The 25,967-nt window shown below is 44.6% G+C and overlaps 1 protein-coding gene and 1 pseudogene across 1 annotated transcript; one reads left to right on the top strand and one right to left on the bottom strand.

The window, feature by feature from the left end:
* Positions 1–585: 585 nt before the first annotated feature.
* LOC117840208 (cell division control protein 48 homolog C) lies at positions 586–4,991 on the bottom strand. The gene is made up of 10 exons (XM_034720669.2): positions 4,064–4,991; positions 2,894–3,501; positions 2,339–2,491; positions 1,941–2,057; positions 1,757–1,861; positions 1,499–1,564; positions 1,368–1,426; positions 1,086–1,287; positions 747–890; positions 586–633 (listed from the first exon to the last, which is right to left on the bottom strand). Exons 1-10 carry the CDS (start codon positions 4,797–4,799, stop codon positions 586–588), a joined length of 2,238 nt encoding a protein of 745 aa, XP_034576560.1. The 5' UTR covers positions 4,800–4,991.
* A 6,585-nt stretch (positions 4,992–11,576) lies between these two features.
* On the top strand, positions 11,577–24,895 carry LOC117836244 (ceramide kinase-like; annotated as a pseudogene).
* The last annotated feature ends 1,072 nt before the right edge of the window (positions 24,896–25,967 follow it).

The raw sequence follows: 25,967 nt of genomic DNA, 5'->3' as shown, positions 1-25,967 counted from the left end.
CAGGCTCGACGCCTGAAGTTCTTCAAGGAGGAGGCGATCTTCACCTCGTACGCTGCCGAGGGTCTCAAGGAGACAAGGAGACCGCCCGACTAGCGCGGCTCAGCCGCTGGGCACAAGAGCGTGCCTCGCCGAGGGCCAACCCCGAGCTCATGATCTCCATCCACTGCCTGTCAGTGTTCTTCCAGCTCCTCGTCACTGGATCCAAGCTGTTGCTGTTCCCAGACCCTTGTCTCAGCGCTCTCATCCTGCTCGGTGCCTTGCCGGACCAAACATCCGTCAGCGCGGTGCTTGTCAGGGACTGCCACGACCTAAACTCTGAGCGGCATTGGATAAGCTTCATCCCAAGCTGAAGCTACTGAGGACAACGATACATCCAGAACGGCAGCCGAGGAATACAAAAAATGCCAAAAAAGGAAATTGCTACATTTCAGGAATATAATAGTATTACTCATTTATGTATGCTATGCATACAAAACTGCCAGTGAGTCAAAGCTGGTCCAATAAATAAAGCCACGAAGTTCATAGCATGGACATACTTTGCAGAAGGTTGCTATACACACACCAAGATGAATGCATGGTGATCCATCAGTTTGACGAGTACCTCTTCGACAGTGCCTCGTAATGTTTCCTTTGCTGTAACCAAGAGGAAAGAGAGGAATGGGTGAAAACAGGTGACAGTATCACAATGGTGAACAGAAAGATTAGCATGACAGAGCATGTCATATCATGTCATGACAGAAAGGTACCTGTTCAGATACTGATGGCTTCACCTTCGATAGAGCTTGTTCAAAGTGCGATAGTTCAATCAAACAAGATGAACTCATTGACGATGTGCCATTCTCAAGGATTTCCAATCTCTCTTCCAATGCTGCCATGGCTGCTTCATTCACCTAAGGAAACAAGCATCTTAGTTCCATTTTTTGCCGGCTTTTGAATCATCAATTTTATATTCACACAAACAAGTGCTGCAATTAATTCAAATATCTGATTCATAAAGACAGGATGCATTCATCAGGTACCCATCTTCAAAGCCAAAAAGATACCACATTCTACAGTCAGAAGCTAGTTAATACTATGGAAATTACCAGTGATGCTAGGTCAGCACCAGTGAGATTGCTGCATTCCTCTCGACGTGCCAATGCATCCAAATCAACACCTGAGGAGATGGGTTTGCTTCGAGCACATGCTTTTAATACTGAAACCCGTTCATCAGCACCAGGTAAAGGTACATAATGTTTCTTCCCAAATCTACCAGGCCGCAAAAAAGCATCATCTATCACATCAATTCTGCACCAGAAAAGGGGTACAGTTAGCGGCCTTCCATTCCGGGATAAATAAACAAAGGTCCATTAGCTGCTGACAGTTACCTGTTTGTAGCTCCGATGACATAAACACCTTGACGTTGATCTTCAAGTTCAGTAAGTAACTGCAGACAGAAGAATCAGTAAATCAACAGAAAGGAAAAGAGATGTTAAAGAAGGTTCCAAAATATTCAAACCTGGGTTACGACACGTTCAACAACCCATCCCCCCTCGTTCCCTCTCTTTGTTGTCAATGCATCTGCCTGTCAAATCAAAAGGGATAAACATGCAAACAAGATATACCTATAAAAACAGCTACACGCCCAACACATTTAAGTTGCTTGACCACTTCCAGTAGTATAGAGGTATCAAGTATCTGAACTTTGTTTAAAGTGACTGACAGGTTTTGCATCAACAGAATACATACTATGGTTTGGCTACACAAAAACTCTCACCTCATCAAAAAAAAGTATGCATGGAGAGTTAGTGCGTGCACGGATGAATACTTTCCTAACTTCTGATTCACTCTCCCCAACATACTTGTTCAATAGCTCAGGCCCCTAGTTCCATAAGAAGAATTATCATTATTGTGAATTTGAAAAGGCAAAGTAAAGATATGGAAAACTAAAGATAAGTTACCTTAATATGAATAAAATTAGCCCCTGCCTCATGTGCCACTGCTTTTGCTATTAGTGTCTTCCCACAACCCGGAGGTCCAAACAGCAGGAAGCCAGCTTGCAAATTCACTCCAAATGCCTTTAAAGCCATATAATAATGATGACATGAAAAAACCCCACAATAATAGATTCATAGACATTACAAACTATCACAATAAACACGACAGATGCCTGTAACTTCAGTATAAATAATGTAAGAGCTCTTAGCCTCTGAGGTGCCTATCACTATAGGCTAAAGCATACAAGATAACAGACAGAAGCAAGAAGTGTAAACACAGTTCGCTGGAATAGTATATACAATTCAGTATAAGAAGTGTAAAACACAGCTCGCTGGGTTAGTAAGTACAATTCAGTACTCACCTCATAATCTTCAGGATTCTTAATACATCTAACAATGCAGCGGTCGAACTCTCTCCTCAATGAATCAAGACCTCCAACATCATCCCATGTGACATCAGGGATAGAAGAAAAACCTTCTCTTCTCAAAGATGGTTGAACCAGTTTTGCTGCTTCCTTCAGCAAGTAACATGAACCAAGGGAAAAAAAGAAAAAAAATGCAAATTGAAAAATTTAATATCCATTGGAAACTGTTATAAACTTAACAACGGAAGAAAATTGAGATGAAAGGCATGTCCACAATATATAACGTGATACAGTCATGAGAGCAACAAGAAAGAAGGTGTCAATCTGTTGCAATCCATAGCAGCTTACACAACACGAAATTAAAAAAGCAAAACTAATGTACTAAAAACCACAGGAACATGGATCAAGCTAAATTCTGAATCTAGCTTACACTTAGTGAAATAACAAAAGATTCTTGGGCATTAGCTCTACATGTTTAAATAACAAAGATTACCTCGAAATAACAAAAGATTCTTGGGCATTAGCTCTATATGTTTAAATAACAAAGATTACCTCAAAGTCACCCATGGTAATATGTAAGCTCTCCACCTCGTCTACATCCCAAGGTTGTCTCCACCAGTCAGGCTTGTTGTTTCCATCATGCCCATGAGAATACTGAACTCTTCTTTCATCAATTATTCTCTTCATTGCCAGATTACCTGCCTTATCGATTAAAGCCTTCAAGTCAGCACCAACAAAACCTGGTGTGGCCCTTGCTATCTTGAATAAGTCAAATTGGCCTTCAAGTCGAAGGTTCTGTGTAAGCATCTTCAGTATCTGTTTCCGTGCATGTTCATCTGGAATACCAAGAGATATCTCTCGATCAAACCTTCCCGGCCTTCGCAGAGCTTGGTCCACAGCATCAGGCCTGTTTGTAGCTCCAATGACAATAACATAACCAGGTTTCTTTTCAGATGATTCGGCATCAGAGTGACCGCCGCCAATATTCTGGTGGAATTCATCCATGCATGTCATCAGTTGGGTAACTATCCGTCGCTCCATCTCCCGTTGCAGATTCTCCCTCTTTGATGCAATTGCGTCTATCTCATCTATGAACACAATTGAAGGAGCTGTCCTATATGCCTTCTGAAACAGGCCCCTGATGTTTTCCTCAGAAGCCCCTGCAAGAACACAAACACTATGAGGTTACCTTCCGCATGAATCCTATCTCCATAATGATTTCATGACTTCATGGTACCACATTGTACAGCACTAGACTGATATTAGAAAAGAATGGGTCCAGACACTGACATTCCACAACTGCTGTTAGCATAACCTTCAACAGCTACTTTTGTTACGTAAACACACATATTACAACGCAGCATGCTATTAGTCATACACTTATACATTCTATCTCGTGATGCCTATTCTAACAAAGGATAATGACGACCTCAGGCACCACTTGTTCATATTCCAGCAATTTTGGGTTCCAAGTTGTCCAGCTTATATTGAAGCAACAATATAAAAATGGCGAATCTGGTCCATGTTTTGAACACTAACAGCAATAGATTCAGCAGTTACAGCATCGAAATCGATTCACCAAGCAAGCAATAACTAACAATCACCATTCCCATCATTTTTAATTATTTCCAGCATTGAACAATATCAGCGGTTAAAACTTTTTTGCCCACATGATATCAGAATTTTTCCCATATTTGTGATGCAACGAGTTAGAAAATATACCAGATACCCCAGACACGACATCAGGGGCCGAGATCTTGTAGAATGGCACACCAGTCTCATTGGCAATGGCATGTGCAAGGGTGGTCTTTCCACAGCCAGGCGGTCCGTGCAGCAGCAGCCCAGCAACAGGCCTAACCCCAAGACGCCGTGGCAGCTCAGGATGGCACAGGGGTACTACCAATTCCATCATCAGCTGCTCTATCACCGCCTCCATCCCACCTAGATCAGCAAACCTCGGGCCCCTTTCTCCCCTAGGGACTCCTTCAATAGCCGGGGCCTCTGGCTTGGCATCGCTGCCACCTCCACCATCAGATGCGATGAGGCGGCGCGCCTTCTCTGGGATCACCTTAATCTCCATCTCCATCTGTTGGATGGTGCCGGGGTTACGCTTGCTTGTCTGGGAGGCGTACTGGGAGCGGATGATGGTCTTGGAGAGATCGAAAGCGTGGGGAGACGGCGGTTGGACAGACTCATCGGAGAGGGAGGTGGAGGTGGTGGTCTGAGCGTCGTGTCGGCGGCGGGAGGCCCAGTGGTCGTTGTCGGAGCCAGAGGAGGATGGAGAGGGGATGGCGGATGGAATGCGGCGAACGGCTGCAGTGGAGTGGTCGGCCTTCTGGCTGCGGAATTCGGGGTGGCGGACGCGGAGGGAGTTGGCGACAACCTCGGGGGAGGAGCTGGAGATGGCGAGGCCGCGACCCGGCCGGCGGCGCCTTTTGTGACACGGCCCTTTCCCCATCAGAGGCGGCGGCGGCTAGGGTTTAGGGGCAAGGAGGAGTTGGTGCCGATCTCCCCCGTGCCCCCGAGCTCCACTTCCTCCCCTACCTTCACCGAGCATTTGTTGTTGGCGCGCCTGACATGAAGCTCGTCTGCTGTCTTGGCCTGGCAATCGGCACTGCGAGGCTAAGTGCGCGCTCAGATCCAAGGCGGCAGCTGCTTCAGTTTATGGCAGTGATTGCTAATGCACGATCGCACCAGGAGCCGCGGACTCGGCTTTATAGTTTGTAGCCGAGCCGGTGATGAAGATCCTTGACGTGCACGCCAATAGCTCAATCGTGCGTCGACTTCTAAATCCGGCTCGATAAATCCTTATGCTAGGCTTCCAACCCTACTCTAACAAAGGCAGGCCTGGCTCTGACCCATGGGCGGGAGGGGCGACCGCCGGGGGGGCTGAGGCCAGAGAGGGGCCCAAGAGCCCAGCAATGAATAGATAACCTGTGTGTATTTGTGTTGGCCTGTTAGGTCTAAAAAAAAACTGTGTTGGCCTGGTGACCATGACTTTTTTTTTGAAACGAGTTGATCATGACTTAATAATGCGAGTAACGACCGCTTTGAGTTAGATCGATACCGTTCCGCCAATTGCTCGGCCGCTCCACCGTGCGTTGCACATCGGCAGTTCGCCTCGGTCATCAGCGCCGACGTGCCGTTGATGGGCGCTCGGCCGGCTGGTCGCTCCAGGTCGGCGATGTTGGACGTTCAGCACGGCTACACCTGCTGACCTGCACGGCGCTTAGGTAAAAGAGCTCAGCTCTCTCTTTCTGGGTCTCCATCTTTTTTTATCGTGTCAGTCTCAATGCACAGTTTCATTGTATTATTACTAAGACTGGAAATTAGGCAACTGTGTTTATTGTGTGTTATGAGGATGAAACTCCTCTCGCATATGACGAAACTACCACTTCTCTCTCCTCATAAATACCTTGTCAAGTCAACAAAATTGCTGATGTGGTATAAAATTTAATACCCATGGAAACCTCCACCAAACTTTCACTGAGACTAGCATAAGAAGTTAAGGACCCTTGATTTCGACTAAGCCCAAGGGCCTTCTAAAACATAGAGCCGGCCCTGCTTACAGGCTTGGCACCAAATGCATCTAAAAAAGGATGTTAATGCTATGGTAGCTGGATGCCGCGAGTGATCCTAATCACTTGGATGACAGATATTATTAAGGCTGCTTGATGATTGTACTGTACTGGTGTGTACCTTTCAGTACTTCAATCTGCTACGATTATAACCACTTAAAGAGTAAGATGGATTCCAAAAATATTCATACGATGCTACAAACCAAAGCAAATTGACAATAAAAACGGCCTCCACCTAATGCCGGCACTTAAGAGTATTTATCACTGTATTATAACTTTTTCCAAGATCAAACAAACAAGTATCTCTGTCGATTAGCTTCATGTATTCTACCATATGGATAATTAGATACGGCACCATATACCTACAACCGCAAACAAGAAAAGGTGGATGTGCGCTAATCGATGACTCGCAATGTCCAGTAGAAATTGTAGCCAGAAGTACAAGGAGGTACTACTGCCTCCATTCTTAAATATATAACACTATTAACTTTTCATTCATTCAACTATTATTTTTTATAAATATTTATGCAAGTAGATAAATATACAAGTTAAAACTAAAATACTTTTAATAATAAATATGATTGTACTCATTTTACTTACTCCCTCCGTTCCAAATTGTAAGTCATTCCAAGAATCTTGGAGAGTCAAAGTATCTCAAGTTTGACCAAATTTTTACTCCCTCCGTTCCAAATTGTAAGTCATTCCAAGAATCTTGGAGAGTCAAAGTATCTCAAGTTTGACCAAATTTATATGATAATATAATAACATTTATGATGTCAACTAAGTATCATTAGATTCTTTATCAATTATATTTTCATAGTATATCTATTTGATGTCATAAATCTTTATATTTTTCTCTATAATTTTGGTCAAACTTGAGATGCTTTGACTCTCCTAGATTCTTGGAATGACTTACAATTTGGGACGGAGGGAGTATTAAATATATATTTTTGGTCAAAGTTTGACAAAAAATCAGCGATGTTATGTTATATTTAAAGAATGGGAGGAGAGAGAGAGAGATGGATTTGAATTTTAACCATTTGCATATGCTTGAGTGGTTGTGTATTTCGAGGAATATATCGAAAATAGGCCAGTTGACAAATGAACAAAAAACATTATATTAGATCCTGATGACATCATCCGTCGCATTAGGATATAAATAATTAGATGAAACTAAACCAAATGAATACGAAAAGGCTAGCTAGCCCGCTATTTGCGTGGGGCTACTCTGCTAATTCCGACTACCAGAGAGTATGTGCAGCCTTTGAGGCTTTGTCATGACCCCTTCCATTCAAATGACAAGAATGTTGGTTCTCTCTCATGTCTCATTCTGCTATTCCATAATGCAACTGGCAGATATGGTAGCTGGATGCCGCCAGGTTCTAACTACATGGATGACAACATGCATGCTGGCCTGTCGCAAAATTTAAGAGATGTACTACACGTCATCTTGCCCCTCTTCCTCTCTATTTTTCTTATTGTCGTTAACATTTATTTGCTGAACGAATATAATTCGCCTACCCAGAGTTTGTTTCAACATTATTTAAAGGGCCCGTGAGGAGCACACCACCTTTGCAGCTCGTACTCACTGAAAGCGTGACAGCAGAGGTGTAACAGCACGAAATGAATTCTTTGGATCGGCAGCGAGGTCGCCAGATCGATCCGCCTATACCGATCGAGCTTATTACATGGTACAACCAACTGAAACAGGAAATAAAAGAAGATTTTACATGCTTACGTTCTCCTGTAGTGCCTCCGCATATCTGTAATGGCTAGAGACGATTATTGGTCCAACACTCCCTATACAATTGCTAGGAGTACTACTAACGACTTTAAGGCTTTGAGGTTTTCTCCTGAGGCCTCCCATTCTTAGGATGTTGATCCTCTCTCCTGCCCCGTTATACCTTTTCTTCTTTCTCAGCTGCGTACAGTGGTACTAAACTGTTGGCCACGAACCAGTAGCATGGAGCGCGTATGCAGCAGGGGCCAATGGCAATGCATGAGATGAAACTGAGACGGCGTGGTATATGTTTATATATCTGGTCGGCATGCTGGATGTACGGGGTTGACAACAAATGCATAGGAGGGAGATGTTGGAGTATGCAGGAAGTTTGGTGCAATTTCCTTTTCTTATGTATAAACAGGACAGTTATGGTATGGCTCATTGCTGTGCTTGCTGTGCTAAACAAGCTGATCCGATTATTGGATCGAGTAGCTCTTTGACACCAATGACAGATGGCTCATTGCTGTATTCCGCATTCCAAATTTATTCCGTCCGCAAAATGTAGTGAACAAACAAATGTTGATTAAATACACATATATAGAGGACGTGCACGACCGTTGCCCTCGGAAGGCAACACACACGTAACACAATCTTGTCACGATAATTGTTACGAGATGGTCCCAAATTATCGAATGGAACAAGCAAAACTACACAAGTCATCGGAGAAGCAGTACCACTCGGCATCTCGCGCTCACGCTGGAAGCCTGACGGAGGAGGAGATGCAAGATCACTCAACGAAGTCATCTTGGTGTGGCTGCTTCCTCCTGTAGGCTGTAGCACATCCGCATACAGACGTGATGGCTAACTATCCAATGCCACGAGTTTGTTACCAAGAAAGACACCACGTTTGGGGGGACTACTACTGATGCCCTTGTAGAGTCTTTAACGCTTTCTCCCGGCGCCTTCCATTCATAAAACATTAATTGTTGGTCCTCTCTTCTTCTGCCCCGTTCTACTACTTTTTATCCTTTCATTTTCAACTGTGTATATAGTGGCCTACAGCATATCTGGACTGATCGAGTATGGGACCGGGCAATGAGATGAAGTTGGAGCGGCGTGGTATGTTGTATATATGGACGGGCAACATGCTGGATGCACAGGGCTGCCAACAAATGCAGGAGGCAGAGATGTTAATGCTATGGTACCTAGATGCCAGGTCCTAATCACATGGACGACGATGGACAGTGATAAGGCTTGTCGGCTTGATACCTGTACTGTACCGTGTGAGTATCCTTCAGTGCTTCCATCATCTTGGATTGCTCAAGACATACTGGAAACCGAAATTATCCTGTGTGCCGACTAACAATCCTATGGGTATAAAAAACTCATAGGAAAATACTAATTACCATGTCCGTTATGATGACTCACATAATAATGTCAATAACTCTTTCGGTTTGCTCGAATCAAACATGAATATAACAATTATCCTGTAGGTTTGAATGGAACTCACAGAAAAACAAGCACACAGAAGAATGGCAGAATTGGCTGCAGGACACCATTCAAAGTTGGCCTTTGCCACAAGCCACTAAAAAAACGTCTTGGCCACAAGACATCCTTCAACCATGGCAATTTGCGGCAGGACACTATAACTCATATATATATATGAGTATTTCCAACTCAAAGAGGTCACATAACACATAAATCTGGACAACTTTGCCCTTACCCTTCAAACACAACATACCAGTCATGAAAATAACAGGTTGCAGCCACATATGGCATATTTCAACAGCAGAAAATAGTAGGTCACAAAATAACTTGTTCAAGCCTACTCCACCACCACACATTACATGGTCACACTAGATTACATGGTCATGACTGAACATCAGACTACAAGACTATTTCATCTTGGACCTGACAACCTTCAACTTCTTTGCTTTCCCCTTCTCATCAACAACAACTGTAGATAGATGAGCACATAGCATCCTCTTGCGGCTCTAATCACAAGTTGCGTCACCTATTGGGAGCCTTGTGTATGACCTGGGGGTAATTTTGTCATTTCCCCTTCCTTTTCCATTAAATCTGAATAGAATATAGAGTTTAGTGTCCTACGGCGAATGGGTATAGTTGAACAGTGTCTTGTGGCAAAGACATGATTTTTTGATGGTTCGTGGCAAAAGCCAACTTTGAGAGAATAATTTTTCGGGCCCCACGCGTGCATCATTTCAGGCCTCGCGCGCTGCTCACCACGCATATTTGGTCCATGTACAATGCGCGGGATTAATTGGCACCCAACAAAACCCTAAGGGCGTGATTGGATGTCCATCAGGCTCCCAGGATGCAAGGTCTGCACGTTTGGATGCCTGCGCCAGGGGTTAGGTCAGACCCCCGGGTGCAAAAGTAGCCTTCCAGCCAGGCTCCTGCCGTGCGGAGAGATTGGACGTTTCTCTGGAGCCTGGCTCCCGCGATGCGCGCAGAAGCACGTGGCCTGCATGTCATAGAGGTAGGAGATGCAGACATTCAAACAACCAATCACTTGCTCTTTGTAACCTGCACATGTGGATTCATACAACCAAACAAAGAGTTCTTGCATGCCCTCAGCCTGGCCACCTTTATCCTGGTCACCTCTATGACATATTTCAGGCGCATGACTAGCTTTGAATATGTTTTGAATAGCGATGAGCAGACCAAAGGTCTTGGATTTGCAATCCTTTACTAGTTGATGTCAATCCTTTACTGTAAAGAAATGAAAGAAACATTAGCTGTATATATAATTTTTCCCTCACTATAGGTGCAAACATAGATCAGCAGCAGCGCAATCATGGTGCCAGCTGACTTTTGTCTTTTGAACACATATGGCTGTTGTCTTTTGAACACATATGGCTGATGAACATGATAACTTATGGTAGAATGATGACTTTGTGCTCTATGTAGTGAGGGCAAAGACATTTCTGTATCTAGTTGCTTATGTATTTGGTTGAATATTCTAGCTTCCACGTTAGCAGTTCTTAGCAGGACTCGACATTGTAATCTAGGTGAACCTGCTCCCTCCGTTCCAAATTGCAGGTCGTTTTGACTTTTCTAGGTTCAAAGATAATATTATACATCTAGATATAGTGTACATCTAGATGCACAATAATATCTATGAACCTAAAAGAGCTAAAACGACCTACAATTTGGAACGGATGGAGTATATGCTAGCCGGTGATGAGAACCATGTAATTATCTGGTTGTGTATGGTTAAAGAATATGGCTGTGTATGGTGTTGAAATTATTTGGTTGCATTTATTACTACAAAATGCCTAAAATGTTCTTATCCTTGAAGGTTACTGGAAAAACATGTCGGTTCCACTCTACAGGAAATGATTCTCTTTCTGGCGACAGGATAATAATTATTCTGTCAGTTTTTGCTGTCAGAGATAAGATTTATAATCTCGAAGGTTGACCGATAGGAAATTGAGGGATTTCATAGGTTTCTTAACCTGACAAGGTTTAATTTTTCTCTGAGGTGCCTGTAAGAATAAAACCGACAGGAAAATTATCTCAGTCGGGTATCCGACAGGCAATTGAAATTTCTCTATCGAGCTATCTCTGTCGGGTTTTGCCTGTCGGCTGGCAGACAGAAATTATTGACAGTTTTCCTATATTGTCCTGACGGTTTGGGCACATAGAATAATTTCGGTTTCCAGTAGGGGTTGTTTATTTACCGTGTTTATTTTTAAGCTGAACGAAAAGAGAGCTGCCCATCTATACCTATTATTAAAGCAAGTAAGGTCTCTGCTTGGTTTTCGTACGTCGTGGTCGTTTTGCAAAAAAGTCCCTCAACTTTCAAGAAATCAACCCGCAGTCCATATTCTAAAGAGAGGAATGGCTCGGGTGGAAAAAGAAGGGAAGGGAGGGGGTTAAACGGGAAAAAGCTTATAAAACAGATAGGGGAGGGGGATTGGGCGGGCCGCCGCTCCTCCTGGCCGCGCGCCGCCGCACGCCTCCCTGCGCGCCCCGGTCCTCCCCGCGCCCCGCGCCCCCGCCGAACAACGGTCCGGGCCGAATCGGGCGGGGTCAACGCCGGCGGCGCCCAGATTGGCGGCGAGATGTCGCCTCCGCTTCGACCGCGGTGCCATGGATGGGGAGTAGGGAGAAGGTTTTACTGTGTCCGCGGGAGCCGGCGGTGGTGGGGTTGGATGCAGCGCCGACGGCGGTGAGCGGCATGCCCGAGGGTGGGAGACCGCGTGCGAGCGCACGCGCCAGCGACGGCGGCAACGGCGGGGTGCGTGGACAGCCGGCAGCCCCTCCTCTTCCTGCCTTCCTACGCCAGATCCAGCGGCTGGGAGAGCACGCATGGTTGGCGCGCACAGCTACTGCGGTGGCTCGACGAGCTGTTGGACGAGGGCAAGGCGATCGCGGAGATGGACCAGAAAGACGAGCCGGAGGGAACGACGATGCAATAGGAGCAGGTGTGGTTTCTTGGATCTTTCGACTGCGTTCTTGAGTGATTCCTGCTTGCTTATGATTTGGGAAATCGAATCCTACCGCTCTTGAGGACCTTGGGGAAGATTTAGTGGCTGGAGCCAAGAAATTGTGTGGCATCCGAGATTGGGAACTTTGTCTTTCTGTTCTTGCACTAGCAACTATCTTTCAGTGATTATGCAGGTGCGCTTTCTTGAGCTGTTGTATTCAACTCTTCTTACACTGTTTAGTTTAATGTCTGAAACTGGCATCGAAACCCGAAAGCATAATCATGTGAATAGTTGACAAGACTGGATAAGTTTTGGTATTCTTATTTCTGCTCCCTTGTTGGAATATTTGACTTCGATGTTAATTCTGGAACAGGTGAAGTCAGCAACAATATGGCCTGAAAATTATTACAAGGGATGGATCTGGAGAAAGGTATTATATGACTATATATTTCTTACATTTTTACATGTAATTGGTGGATGGTGCGAGCAGTCGTGACAATTTGTGTTCAAGATGTGGGGTTGGGATCTCTTTGTCTTCCAATATGAAATCTTGAGATGATAAAGTTAATTGTGGCAAGAAATCATGTACAAAATGGTGTAGGATCAGAGGGTAGAGATAAAAGCATGGGCAAATGCTACTAAATTCAGTTTCTGTCCATCCCAGATTAGATGATTGTTGATTACCCATAGGCCCTCTTGTGACCTGATATGGATTTTCAAGAAAATAAATGATGTCGTTGTGATGTGTTATAAAATCTCTAAAAACTCTAAGTTGTTATTACTTGCATTGATTTAATTAATGGTCAGTGTTTGGCTTATTCTTCATTTTACGACGAATGTACTGGTATATTGGGGGCAATATCCTGGCTGTCGTGTTGGTAAGACAACCAGTCAACTTGAAGCCAAATATACATGATTTAGTGTTGATGAATGGTCTAACAGTCTGAAGTTACAGTATCATTAGCAATATAGACAATTTTCAGATAAAGTTCTTTGAAATTTCTGTAGTACTATTTTAGAAAGTGACATTGCCTTTCAATTGTTTCCTTGTGCAAAATGTTTCATCTTGACATTGATGGTGATGATGACAACGACGAAGAAGAAGATCTGGATATGAGGGATCCCACACCTGAGCCAGATGAGCTCGATGAGGAGATTGTTTAGTCTGATCTTGAGCTTGAAGGAGACATTGAGTTTAATGCCCATTCAATTCCAGCAACCCATGCACATTGTTACCATTTTTTTTAACCACAAAGTGCTGATCCCATTGTATGTCTGTACATAATATGGAGTCATCAATTATTTTTGCTGACGGTTAATGCTCATTGGTCTTTGCAACACAACTGTGGAGCGAGATCCTGTGACCTCTGCTCTGCTTATTATTCTCAGCAGAAGGATGTCACTTGATATAGCTCAGTAATCAGATGGAAAAGTAGCCCAACAGCTGAGGTCTTGCCTACTGTCCGCTATGCCGCTTCATTTGCAGGGTATGCTGGCTACTTCCTCTAGGAGATAGTACAATTGCATGATGTGTAACTCTGCACAATTTTGTCTTTAATTTTAATAAAATTTAGGTTTTTCAGTGATGTATCCATGAAAACAAGAATTTACCTCGTTCTTATATTAATTGAAAGAGTGATAATTTGATGAGTTTGAATGCCGGTCCTTGGTTTTACTTCTTAAATTAGCTAGCATAGGCATCCTGCTGGAGTCTTTACCATGACCCAAACAAAGAGAAGTAATAGGACCTTTACTTTCTGTGGGAAGCTACAATGAACTTAGTATCTGTGAATTTCGCTACCGCATGCTAGGCCATCTTTTTCACATGATTGCTGATGTTCACTTGTTACTTTGCCTGTAGATATGGTTTTTATGGAGAGGTTATCAGGGAGAGCGAAAACTACCGGTAGATGGGTCCTGCACGTTATGAGTTTTCTGGAACAATGGTCTTTCTGAAGCATAGGTGAGTAATGGTTATGTACTATTGTAGGACTACTGTTGCTTCATGTTGTTGACAACTAAACAATCTCTGGTCATTTTCAGGTCGTATGAGGCAAAGGTTGCTTTTCTTGAGTCTCCAAACACTAATTCACTTACAGAATCAGCTGAGGATGATGTAACTGGAGCACAACCACTACGATTTAGTCAAAAGAGACCTCGCAAAATAATCTGGACAAAATTCAGAAGATGAGATTGCAGACAGCTCCATAACAATATGCGAGAACCCAAAGTGGGTCTGGTCCGAAGGACGTTTCCTCAGCGTTGGTGCAGCTGTCATTTCATGCCGTAATGAAAGAGCACCTGATGGCCTGGTAGCTGATGCACACCTCTCGGATGGTTTTCTTCATCTTCTTCTCATCAGAGACTGCCCTCTTCCCCTTTACTTGTGGTGAGTGAAATGTTACTGTCTTGCTGAACCCATGATCCAACTTCTTCCAGAATTCAGAGTATTTTTTATTGGAATTTGTAAATCTGTTTCTCGGCAAAAGATAAAAATGATAAAAAACCTAATTCATAGAACTTATTTAATTGCATTTGAATTGGAACTTGAAACCTTTTCATATCTATTGTCTGTATGCATGGGTGAATCTTAAGGCACCAGAGAATGTCAAATACAGGCTAAAATATGGTTTAATTCATTTCTGAGCTAGCTTTAAATATTAGAAACTATCGTAAATTGGAATTATTCTATAGTTCTCTATTTGCAAATTCATTACTTAATAATGATCTAATCGGCTGTGTCCCGAGTAAAGTTGATAAGTGGGTCCCCTTGTCAGAAGGCTCCCGCCCCGGCCCCGGTCGTCCGCCTGACCGTGCTAGAGCCGCCTCCCTGACCCCGGCCGTGCCATCTTGCCTCCGCCCCGGCCACGCCGCGTGAGCGTGTTCATATCCCTATCCCAACTGCGCGGAGACCGCACACACAACAAACCGCCCAAGCAATGTGATAAAAAGCTACACAGCACGATAAAAAATGTGGTGTGCTACATAACACGATAAAAAACATCACAGCGTCGTTTGGCCGTAGCAACGCACGGGCATCTTGCTAGTTATATTTAAAAGAAAATAAAATCTAGACTTGGCAATACAACCAATAGAAAAAAAATACCGGTCGATTGGACTGGGACGTTAACACGTGCCGCACAACTCTAAAACACCACTCAACTCAAAACAAACAACATTGCCTAGTTGGATTGGGGCATCAACACAAGCCGAACTCAACTCGTCCACAAACAACTCTAGACGGTCGGATTGGAACAACTATAGCTGGTCGGATTGGGACATCAACACGAGCCACACAACACCGTCGATCCATTCAACTCAACTCAATTTGCTCGGAGCAAACGACCCCGAGCACTACAATTAACCTTGGTCTAAGTCAAATCCATCGATCCTTGACTCGGCCGCAGCTTCGTAAAGCAGCACAATCTTGGATTCTTCGTGTGTGCACTGTTTTGATGTCCGGCATGGCATCAACTAGCTAGAGAGCAAGAGTGCGGTGCTGACGATAAGCTACCGAATGTGCCCTTGCTTTCGTTCAGAGACCGCCAGCTGCGCTGCCTTCACGCCCATGTAGATGCGGAACAAGCTACGAAGTCATTGGAGGACGCCACTTTACAGCTCGTACTCACGCTGGAAGCAAGACAGAGGAGGATGGCTAAGTCTCAAGGTAAGCAAATCAATGGCTCGTATCCCATGCATCGAGCTTGTAAGCCTATCATCGTCAGCGACACCGTTTCTTTCCACAAAAGACACCACGTTTGGGCAACGACTACTAGTGACCTCGTGTCGTAGTCTTTGAGGCTTTCTCCCGACGCCTTCCATTCATAAAGCATTGTTGGTCCTCCCTCTTCTGCTTCGTTCTACTATTTCATCCTTTATTTCTCAATTCAACTGTGTATAGTGGGAGTAAACTACTGGCCAGTACATATATATATGCGGACTGAGCCTGGGCAATGAGATGAAGTTGGGACACGGCGTGGTATATGTTGTATATATGGATCCCGGCCGGGCAACATGCTGGACGTACAGGGTTCCCAACAAATGCAGGAGGCAGATGTCGTTAATGCTATGGTAGCTAGATCCCACGCTACTGGTGAAAGGATACTGGTGAAAGGATCTTTTGTCCAGCACATTAATGCCGGTTGCAATTGGACCCGGTACTAACGTGTGTACCGGGCCTAACAGCTAGTCTCCCAGAGCTGCCTCACAACACACTTTAGTACCAGTTGGGGGCAACAACCGGTACTAAAGGGTGCACATTAGTATCGGTTGGTGTCCCCACCCGTACTAATGTGCCACCGGACCTTTAGTACAAGGTGAGGGCACCAACCGGTACTAAATTTCCTTCTATAAATCCACCTCCTTCTTCCTCCTGCCCTACCCATTCACCACAGCTCGAGCTTCACCCTATCCGTGGCGCCATAGGGGAGGTGCTGCCGGATTGAAGACCATTTCATGGGGATTTCACTCATTCAAGTGTTCTAAACGTTAGAAACTTCATCCTTCTTGATACATGGTTAGTATACTAAGTTTTATGCTTTAGAAATAGAGTAATTTATGAATTTTAGAATAAGGTATAATGGAGAAATTTTTCATTTATATGCATGTATTATTTAGAGCTCATATTTGTGATTTTTAGAATAAGCTACTGTCGGGCATGCTCCCCAGGCCCACGAGTAGGCCTGAATGGCCCACTAAGGGACGTACTTGGACACGATCAAGACAAGGGGGCTACGCAGCTATAGGCATATCTCACTCGGACCAGTTAAGTGTGCATAACGAAACTACTCGGACCACACCGAGTAGAACTCTGTAATTGTACCCGACTAGGATTCAGACTTGTAATCCTACCCTCCCGAGTATATAAGGGCGGGCAGGGACCCCTTCAAAACAACAACTCCAGTTCATCTAAGATCAATACAAACAACCCACAGGACGTAGGGTGTTACGCGATCTAGCGGCCCGAACCTATCTAAATCGTGTTCCTTGCGTCACCATTGACTCCTTGATTCTCGACGGCCACATACCGCACAAGATACCCCCTAGGCGGGTTGCCGGTCTAAAACACCGACAGCTGACGCGCCAGATAGGGGAGCTCGTCGAGTTTCTCAGCGTGAGCTCAATGGCATCTATCGTCATCAAGCTTGTCTTCATCATCGAAGCAGGCACAACTTTCGTTTTTGGATCCTGGCTCTGCATCGCCGACGGCGCCGGATCGTTTCAGCGCCAAATCATCAACATCCAGGAGAAGAAATCCGTCGATTCGGCCAGGAAAAACCAAAATTTCAAAGTTAACATCCCCGAGTTTGACTGCACGTCGGACTCGACCCCCGTTCGGACTAGTCGGTCCCAGTCACTCTCCAAATCAACTTCGACTCCAAAACAGCTCCCTTACAAACTCCGCAATGCAGCCGAAGTCTACAAATATTTCCTCACTTGAACTCAACTCGAACACAGGAAAGACAAAGACGATGACTCTGACTCGGACTATGTCCCAGAGATCCCACTGTCAGGACCAGCCCAAGGTCTAGTAATAACCTCAACACCGTAAGCCAGATTCGTTCACTGGCCAGGAATGAGACCATCCCTCCTCACCCACAACTACGAGTCACGCCTCGTCTCTCACATAGACAACCTCCCGTACTAGGAAGGCGTCCCACTCATTTCAATCCGCAAGGAAAGTTCCACAGAAATCGCAATATCAAGCTCTGGAAGCTACTACCCAGATAGAGAAGTCTTTGTTATTACCCACAATAACAACACGGGTACTAGCCAACAGAGAACCCCCCGACGACTAGCACAACTCGACAATGTCTCAGAAGACGAGTCAACAGCTAACGCCCCACAAGACGAAACTTCCAACCAAAGGAACCAAAGAAGGATGCGCAATACTACTCGGGCTGAACGACAACAAATGCTGGCTACAAACATTCCCATCACAAACCTTGAAAGAGCATTTAACGAAGTACAGGCTCAAGAACACACCACTCCACTCGCGGCAATTGCCTCGATCAACCTTATATCAACGCTCATACCTCGAGATAGAGACAACGAAGTTACAGCTCAACTCGCGCAGCGAGGCAACGGACTAATCGCACAACTCGCGGAACAAGCTTACAGGCTACTTGACAGAGAATCACCAATCCTGTCTGTTCCCCGCATTACGGCTCATCAAGAGGGCAGTAGAGGTGCTGCAGTTAACAACAACTTCAACGAAGTACAAAGGAATGACAACAAAGTAGTGAACCAACCAAGGCAACACAGCCAAGGCCCGAGTAAACACAACGCTCCAGCACGGCAAAAAGACATGGGGGAAGTTAGCTACACCAACTCCGCAAAAAGTCCTCGCCATACTCAAAAAAATCATGAAGTATCAAATTTCAGCGATCAACGAGAAATATTAAACAGTCGGCGTGAGCGAGAAGTCAACAATTACAACCACTTTCCTGCTTTCACAAATCGGGTGATGAGGACAAGATTACCCGAAAAGTTCAAACCAATAGGAATCACTAAGTATGATGGCAAGCAAGACCCAATTCAATGGCTACGATGCTACTCGTTGGCAGTCCAGGCTGCTGGGGGCAATAATGACACCAAAGTTATCCATTTTCCCATATGCATGGAACCCGCACCTCTAACGTGGCTTGAATCACTCAAGCCTAGATCAATTGACTCTTGGGCAGACTTGACAAAGGCTTTCACCAACAACTATGCCGGCTCTATGGCTAGACCGGGCAACAAGATTGACCTAAGCAAGTAAAACAGAAAGAAGGCGAAACACTACACAACTACTTGCGATGATTCTTCGAAAAGAAGGCTACTATAGTTGACATTTCAGAAACAGATGTCATCGAGTGCTTCCTGAATGGACTCTATGATCGATGAACATACCAAGACTTTGGCAGACGACGACCAGCCAATGTCAAAGACCTCAAAGTCATGGTACAACAGTGGGCAGATGAAGAAGACAAAGAGCGAGAACGGTTCGGCTCTCATCGTAACCGAGGACGCGACAACAGCAACAAAATGACCAAGTTCAACAAACCGAGTACAGACGAACATACTCAAAGAATATACAGTACTCACCTTGATACTTTTTATTCAAAGACTTATAGGGGCTCTCCAGTTTCCCCTGCAAAATCTCGTGATCTGTCCGCTCAACGGCGAAGGACTTCGCAGCATCTTCATGAACTCTCAAGGATTCCGTCAGACGAGCGCACTCCTGCTCCAATTGTTCATTTCGTTCCTAAAGGGCCTGAGCATTCCTTTGAGTCCTGTCATATAGATCCTGCAAAGAAATGCAAATGGTCAAGTTTCTTAGCAACAAATAGTCAAACAAGAGAAACAACACACCTGAAAGCTCTGCATAGCTCCCTGAAACTCCGACTTTGACGGAAGCCCAAGTACTGGACCTTGAGCACTCTTTACAACATGAGGATCTGGAGTTGTACCCAAGGCTGTACCTAAAGTGACAAACATTAGTCAAACAAAACAAACAACTACAATACCAGTATCCCGACTACATACCAGGCGCAGTTGTCTCTTTGGCCTTAGCCACATCAACCAAAGCCAAAACACCACCAGTAGACGTCGAAGAGGGAACACCACCAGAACCCGAAGCAATTGTAGGATCCTCCTCCAAGCGGATCACTTCTTGAAGCATGGACATGGTGGCTCCAAGATGACTAGTATCAACTTCGTATACATCATCAACAGAGAGATCATCCAAGGGAACAAAAAGAGTAGTCGAGGGACAAGACTCTACTCCTGCCTCCACAGGGATAGTGTCCTCCGCATCCCTACATCAAAATACAAAGTCATCACACGACTTTCAGAAAGCTTGAAGATACAAACCAAGAATAAAAAAACTCACCGAGTTGATCGTGGCGGCAATCGCACATGTTTCTTCTTAGCAACAGGTGGCCGAGTACTCGGTACCGCAGGAGCAGCTGAAGGTGCAGTTTTCTCGCTAAGTCCTGCAAAAATAGGGTCAAAACTACAATAAACTCAGACTAACAAAAATAGTCAGGGAGAAAGCTCACCACTAGTGATCACATTGGATAATAAAGAGCCAGCAACAACTACTGGCGATCTTCCCTTCGCAACATCCACTACTCCAGTGGGCAAACCCAGAACTGCCTGGTCAGGGACCGGCAACGCGGTAGCCGACGGAGTTTGGACTGTTAGCTCGAGGGCTACTCCAGCATCCGCTGGCGGCACCTCCCCTGGCACTTCTTCAATAGACACAACATCTACATCCTTGGCGGTCGTGACTACCTCATCAGAAGTAGCCTCATCGCCACCAAGGGTCGCATCGACAACCTTTTGAGACAAATAAAGTGATCGAGAGGCTACAAAATAACCTCTACCAGCTACCAACAAACAAACGACTACATACCTTGGTATTCTGTGACTTCTCAGGAGTCGAAGTCGAGGCAGACTTAGCAGCAGACCTCTTGCGAACTACTCGGTGTTTCTTCGTAGGAGGAGAAGGCTCATCTTCCGACTCTTCAACAACCGACTCTTCCTCTGAATGCGCCAGATAGCCGGAGAGAACTCGGGACTACAAAACAAGTTGTTACTCAAACAATGTCCCAACATCTTGAAAAGTACAAGTTAAAAACATACCTTACCTCTTGTGACCCATACAAAACATCAACCTGACGAAGAGCTGAAGGAATAACAGGTACTCCTTAATAGTTCCTGAAGAACTTGGTCAGCAGCGCCTCCACATCATCGTCAGATATATCCTCCGGAGATATACGTGACGGGTCATCAAATCCCGAGTACTCCCCACCTGAGTGAGCCAATTTCTGCAGAGGCTGAACTCTCCTCTTAAGAAAGCTGACCACCACATTAATTCTAGTCAAACCCAGTGCCTTCAACTCGGCAATCTGGGTCAGCAAGTTGTCAAGCTCTGGGGTATCTTCAGGCTCACTCACCCAGTTCTCCGCATGCTTAGGGGCGCGACCAGTGACTACCGGCAAGCGAGGGCTATGGTTCCCAATGTAAAACCACTTCCTTTTCCACTCACCATGAGAATCCATCAAGTTATAGTCAAGCTAAGCGCCTGAATTCCTAAGTTGGAACCCGGCGCCTCCAAAAAACCTCTGTCCTAATGGCACTAGGCTGAGGCTTGCAACGGAACAATTTCCTAAATAGCTTAAGGCTAGGAGGAACGCCCAGGTAAATCTCGCACAAGTGTACAAAAATGGACATATGACGCACACCATTGGGATTCAAGTGAACCAACTGAAGCTTGTAGTACTCGAGGATACCTCTGAAAAAGTCGGATGTGGGCACTGTAAGTCCCATCTCCACAAAATGTGCGAGCATGACAGTCTCGTTCGGATGCTTCTCGAACTACCACGCGTTAGCAAAGGCATGCCTCCACTCGAGTACCTCCTTTGTCTACAGAAGCTTGGCATCAAAAAGCGCCTGAACAGCCGCCTCCTTCATCACAGAATTCTACCACGTAATTCCAGGCGGTGGCGGCGCAGTCCAGTTCATCAGACCAACCTTGGGCGCCGGCAACACCAGCTCCTTTCCCTTCTTCGATTTCACCTTGCCCACCGCCGGAGCCTTGCCCTGAGTTTTCTCGGGTTTCTTCCCCATCTTCTTGGTGCGCATCAGACGATCTCAGCCGCAGCAGGGTTTAAAAGTCAACCTCGGATCTCTCTCAAAAAATAGCAATGGCGGCAGTGGCGCTGGAAAATCGCGACGGCGCAAAAGAGGAACAAAAAAATGGGGAGAAGAAGAAAAACAGATATGCTACAATGGAACGGAACCCTAACCGAAAGGGGGCCCTACAGTTATATCTCCCCCGCCTCTGGATTCCAAGCATCAGTTACGCAACGGTCAGGTTTAAAACAGATTTATTGCCATAATACCCAACGGCTACTCAAATCAACGGGCTTTGACCACTTCATCGACAAAAATCGCCTAAGTGCTCGGGGGCTGCGGGTACCGTACCCGATGGACAAAGTTTTCTTTTTCAGACTACCAGAGGGAAAACAGCCAAAGAACAGATTTGACCCTAAGCCTGAGTTTTTCAACTCAAACTAAGGCTCGGGGGCTACTCCATATGAAGTGCGATTGTCATCGCACTACCATATAAAAAAATTCTTGGAACAGAAGCAACTCGGAGGAACAAGAAGAGTACCTTCCAGCCACGCGATAGTACTCAAGCACTTTGGACACTACAACCACTACGAAGAACTACTCGGATGGTGCCCACAGTACTCGTGACTGCGACGCACGACTACAAAGTACTTGGGGGCTTGTCGGGCATGCTCCCCAGGCCCACGAGTAGGTCCTGAATGGCCCACTAAGGGACGTACTCGGACACGATCAAGACAAGGGGGCTACGCAGCTATAGGCGTATCCCACTCGGACTAGTTAAGTGTGCATAAGGAAACTACTCGGACCACACCGAGTAGAACTCTGTAATTGTACCCGACTAGGATTCAGACTTGTAATCCTGCCCTCCCGAGTATATAAGGACGGGTAGGGACCCCTTCAAAACAACAACTCCAGTTCATCTAAGATCAATACAAACAACCCACAGGACGTAGGGTGTTATGCGATCTAGCGGCCCGAACCTGTCTAAATCGTGTTCCTTGTGTCACCATCGACTCCTTGATTCTCGATGGCCCCTTACCACATAAAAGACCACCTAGGGAACCCCCTAGGCGGGTTGCCGGTCTAAAACACCGACAGCTACAATTTTTGGATGCTATGTTTTCGTATTAGTCAAAGAAATTGATATGAGGTTAGAGAAATAATTTCGTAGTTTAGTATTTTTAAAATATAAGCTTAATAAATTATGGCAAATGTGAGTGAGATAAATTATGATACATAGAGATAATAAGATGAAATAGAGGTACGTAATTAGTCATTTTTAGAATAAGCTACAATGGAGAAATTTTTCATTTATATGTTATGTTTGAGCTAAGTAAATTGTGGGGAAAAATATATAATTCGTTCATAGTTTAGTCATTTGCAAATATGAGCTAAATAAATTGTGGTATATAGAGATTCCTTCTGCTACTGGAGGTAGTGGTGATGGTGGGGGCGATCGTCATTCATCTCGCGGCAAGGGGAAAAGAATAGTTGGCTCTCATGATAAGCCGAAGAAAATGAGCACGAGGGAGAAAGCAATGTTTCGTTATTTGCAAAGATGTCATGAATATGCTGTTACGGCGGATCAGGAACCTCCTTTTGGTGGTCGCCATGCTCCACCGCCAGTCCCGGATGTTTCAGATCCACTTAGTACTACCGTTGCAGGAGGCACAAATAAACCACAAGATGAGACTAGGTCATCGAAACATTCATCTTCGCCGTCCAAGGATGGTTAAAGTCATCCTAGATAGTACTCAGTGGATGGTTTGTCGTAGTGTATCATGTTGTTTGGGTCTGAAATTTAAATTTGTGTATTGTTATCTAAACTTTCAGCAACATTTGAGTTTGTCATAGTGTATCATGTAGTTTGGGTCTGAAATTTAAATTTTTGTATTTCTATCTAAACTTTTAGCAATATTTGAGTTTAATGGTATTTGTATCATGTTTGTTATGTTTCATTTATAATTGTATGGATGATCAAAATATCTTTGGTTTGGTAATACTTTGTAGATGGATCGGCAATGGATGTACAGTGCGGACAAACGCTCCATGGAGTACATTAATGGCTTGCGTGGTTTTCTCTATCTAACAGAGTCCAACAAGCCGCCGTCTGGTTTCATTTGTTGTCAATGCCGAATTTGCAAAAATGAGAAGGATTACGCATCTAGAAAGACTATTCACGCCCACATATATAGTTCTGGATTCATGCCTAACTATTTTGTTTGGACCAAGCACGGGAAAAGAGAAGTTATGATGGAAGATAATGAAGAAGAAGAAGATGACAACATTCCTGACTAGATTCAAGGAGGTGCCTTTGCAGGTGCTCCAATGGGTGAGGCTGAAGAAGAGATGGGCGAGGCAGAAGGTCCTATCGATGAGTGTTGTGAGATGCAAAGGAAGACTGCAAGAATGTGAACGAGTCAAAAAAGTTCAAGCGTATGTTAGATGATCATAAGAAATTGTTGTACCTAGATTGCAAACAGGGGCACAAAAAGTTGGGTACCACACTTGAAATGCTACAATGGAAGGCAAAAAATGGAATTTCTGACAAAGATTTTGATGAGTTAATGAAAATCATAAAGAACATACTTCCCAAGGGGAATGAATTGCCGTCCTCAACGTACGAAGAAAAAAATTTTGTTTGCCCTCTGGGTTTGGAGGTACAAAAGGTACATGCATGTCCTAATGACTGTATCCTCTATCGTGGTGAGAAATACGAGAAATTGGAGGCTTGTCCTGTGTGTGAAGCGCTACGTTATAAGATCAGGCGAGATGACCCCGGTGATGTTGAGGGGCAGGCCAGCAAGAAGAAAGTTCCTACGAAGGTAATGTGGTATTTCCCTATAGTGCCACGGTTGAAGTGTTTTTTCATAAACAAGGCACATGCAAAGTTGATGCATTGGCACAAAGAAGAATGTAAGCAAGGTGAAATGATCAGACAACCCACTGATGGGTCCCAGTGGAGAATAGTTGATAGAGAATTTCCCGAGTTTGAAAAGGATGCAAGGAACATACGGTTTAGTTTAAGTACAGATGGATTCAATCCATTCAGTGAGTTCAATAGTGGTCATAGCACTTGGCCTGTGACCTTATGTATGTTCAACCTTCCGTCCATGAAGCGGAAGTTCATTATGATACCGGTAATTATCCCAAGGCCCAAAACAACCTGGCAACGACATTGATGTTTACTTAAGACCGTTGGTTGATGAACTTCTACTATTATGGAAGGAAGAAGGTGTACGTGTGTGCGATGAGGACAAAAAGAAGACTTTTCATCTATGAGCATTGTTGTTCGTAACCATCAATGATTGGCTAGCGCTTGGTATTCTGCCTGGATATACAAACAAGGGATATCAAGCCTGCACTCGTTGTTTAGATGATACTTGCAGCATGTATTTGAAACACTGTAGGAAGGTCGCGTATATGGGTCATTGTCGATTTCTTCCTGCTAAGCACCCGTTCAGAAAGAAAGGTAAGCATTTTGAAGGGGAGGAAGAAAAATGTACTAAGCCCGTTCACCGTAATAGTAAATATGTATTTTCTATTATAAAGGATGTGAGGGTAATCTTTGGCAAGGGCTCTGGTAGCCAACATATTTCGAACGACAAAAACGGACATGCACCCATGTGAAAGAAGAAGTCTATATTTTGGGAGCTACTTTATTGGGAAGTCCTTGAGGTCCGTAATGCAATCAATGTGATGCACCTGATGAAAAACTTTGCATGAACGTGCTTGGCTTCCTAGGTACATATGGAAAGGCAAAGGATACAACTGAAGCATGTTGGGACCTGAAACGTATGAAACAATGAGATGGTCTACATCCAAAAAAGATAGATGACGGACATTACTTGCATCCTACCAGTTACACTCTCAATAAGGAAGAGAAGGAAAGGATGTTTAAGTGCTTGAGTAGTATCAAGGTCCTATTGGGCTACTCCTCGAATATACAAGCAATAATAAATTTTAAAGATAAGAAATTCATAAATCTAAAGGCCATGACTGCCACATTCTGTTGTTGCACTGAGGGGTATTCTACCAGAGAATGTGAGAATGGCAATCGTGAAGCTATATGCATTCCTCAACATGATTTCTCAGAAGGCAATCCATCCAAACCATCTACTAAAGCTGCAGAATGACGTAGTGCAATGCCTTGTCAGCTTTGAGATGGTCTTCCCACCTTCCTTCTTTAATATCACAACCCACATTCTAGTCCACCTTATTGAAGAGATTTTTGTTTTAGGTTCTGTATT

The sequence above is a fragment of the Setaria viridis genome, chromosome 9 (assembly GCF_005286985.2).
Source record: "Setaria viridis chromosome 9, Setaria_viridis_v4.0, whole genome shotgun sequence".
In the NCBI taxonomy this organism is placed as follows: Eukaryota; Viridiplantae; Streptophyta; class Magnoliopsida; order Poales; family Poaceae; genus Setaria; species Setaria viridis.
Note: the sequence above shows the minus strand (reverse complement) of the source record. Positions and strands in the feature narration are given on the sequence as shown.

Coding starts and splice junctions, on each gene's coding strand:
- LOC117840208 (XM_034720669.2), bottom strand. CDS start 4,799: ATGGGGAAAGGGCCGTGTCACAAAAGGCGCCGCCGGCCGGGTCGCGGC. Junction 2,492..2,893: donor TTACCATGGGTGACTTTGAG/GTAATCTTTGTT, acceptor TACTTGCTGAAG/GAAGCAGCAAAACTGGTTCA. Junction 891..1,085: donor GTGCTGACCTAGCATCACTG/GTAATTTCCATA, acceptor TTGTTTCCTTAG/GTGAATGAAGCAGCCATGGC.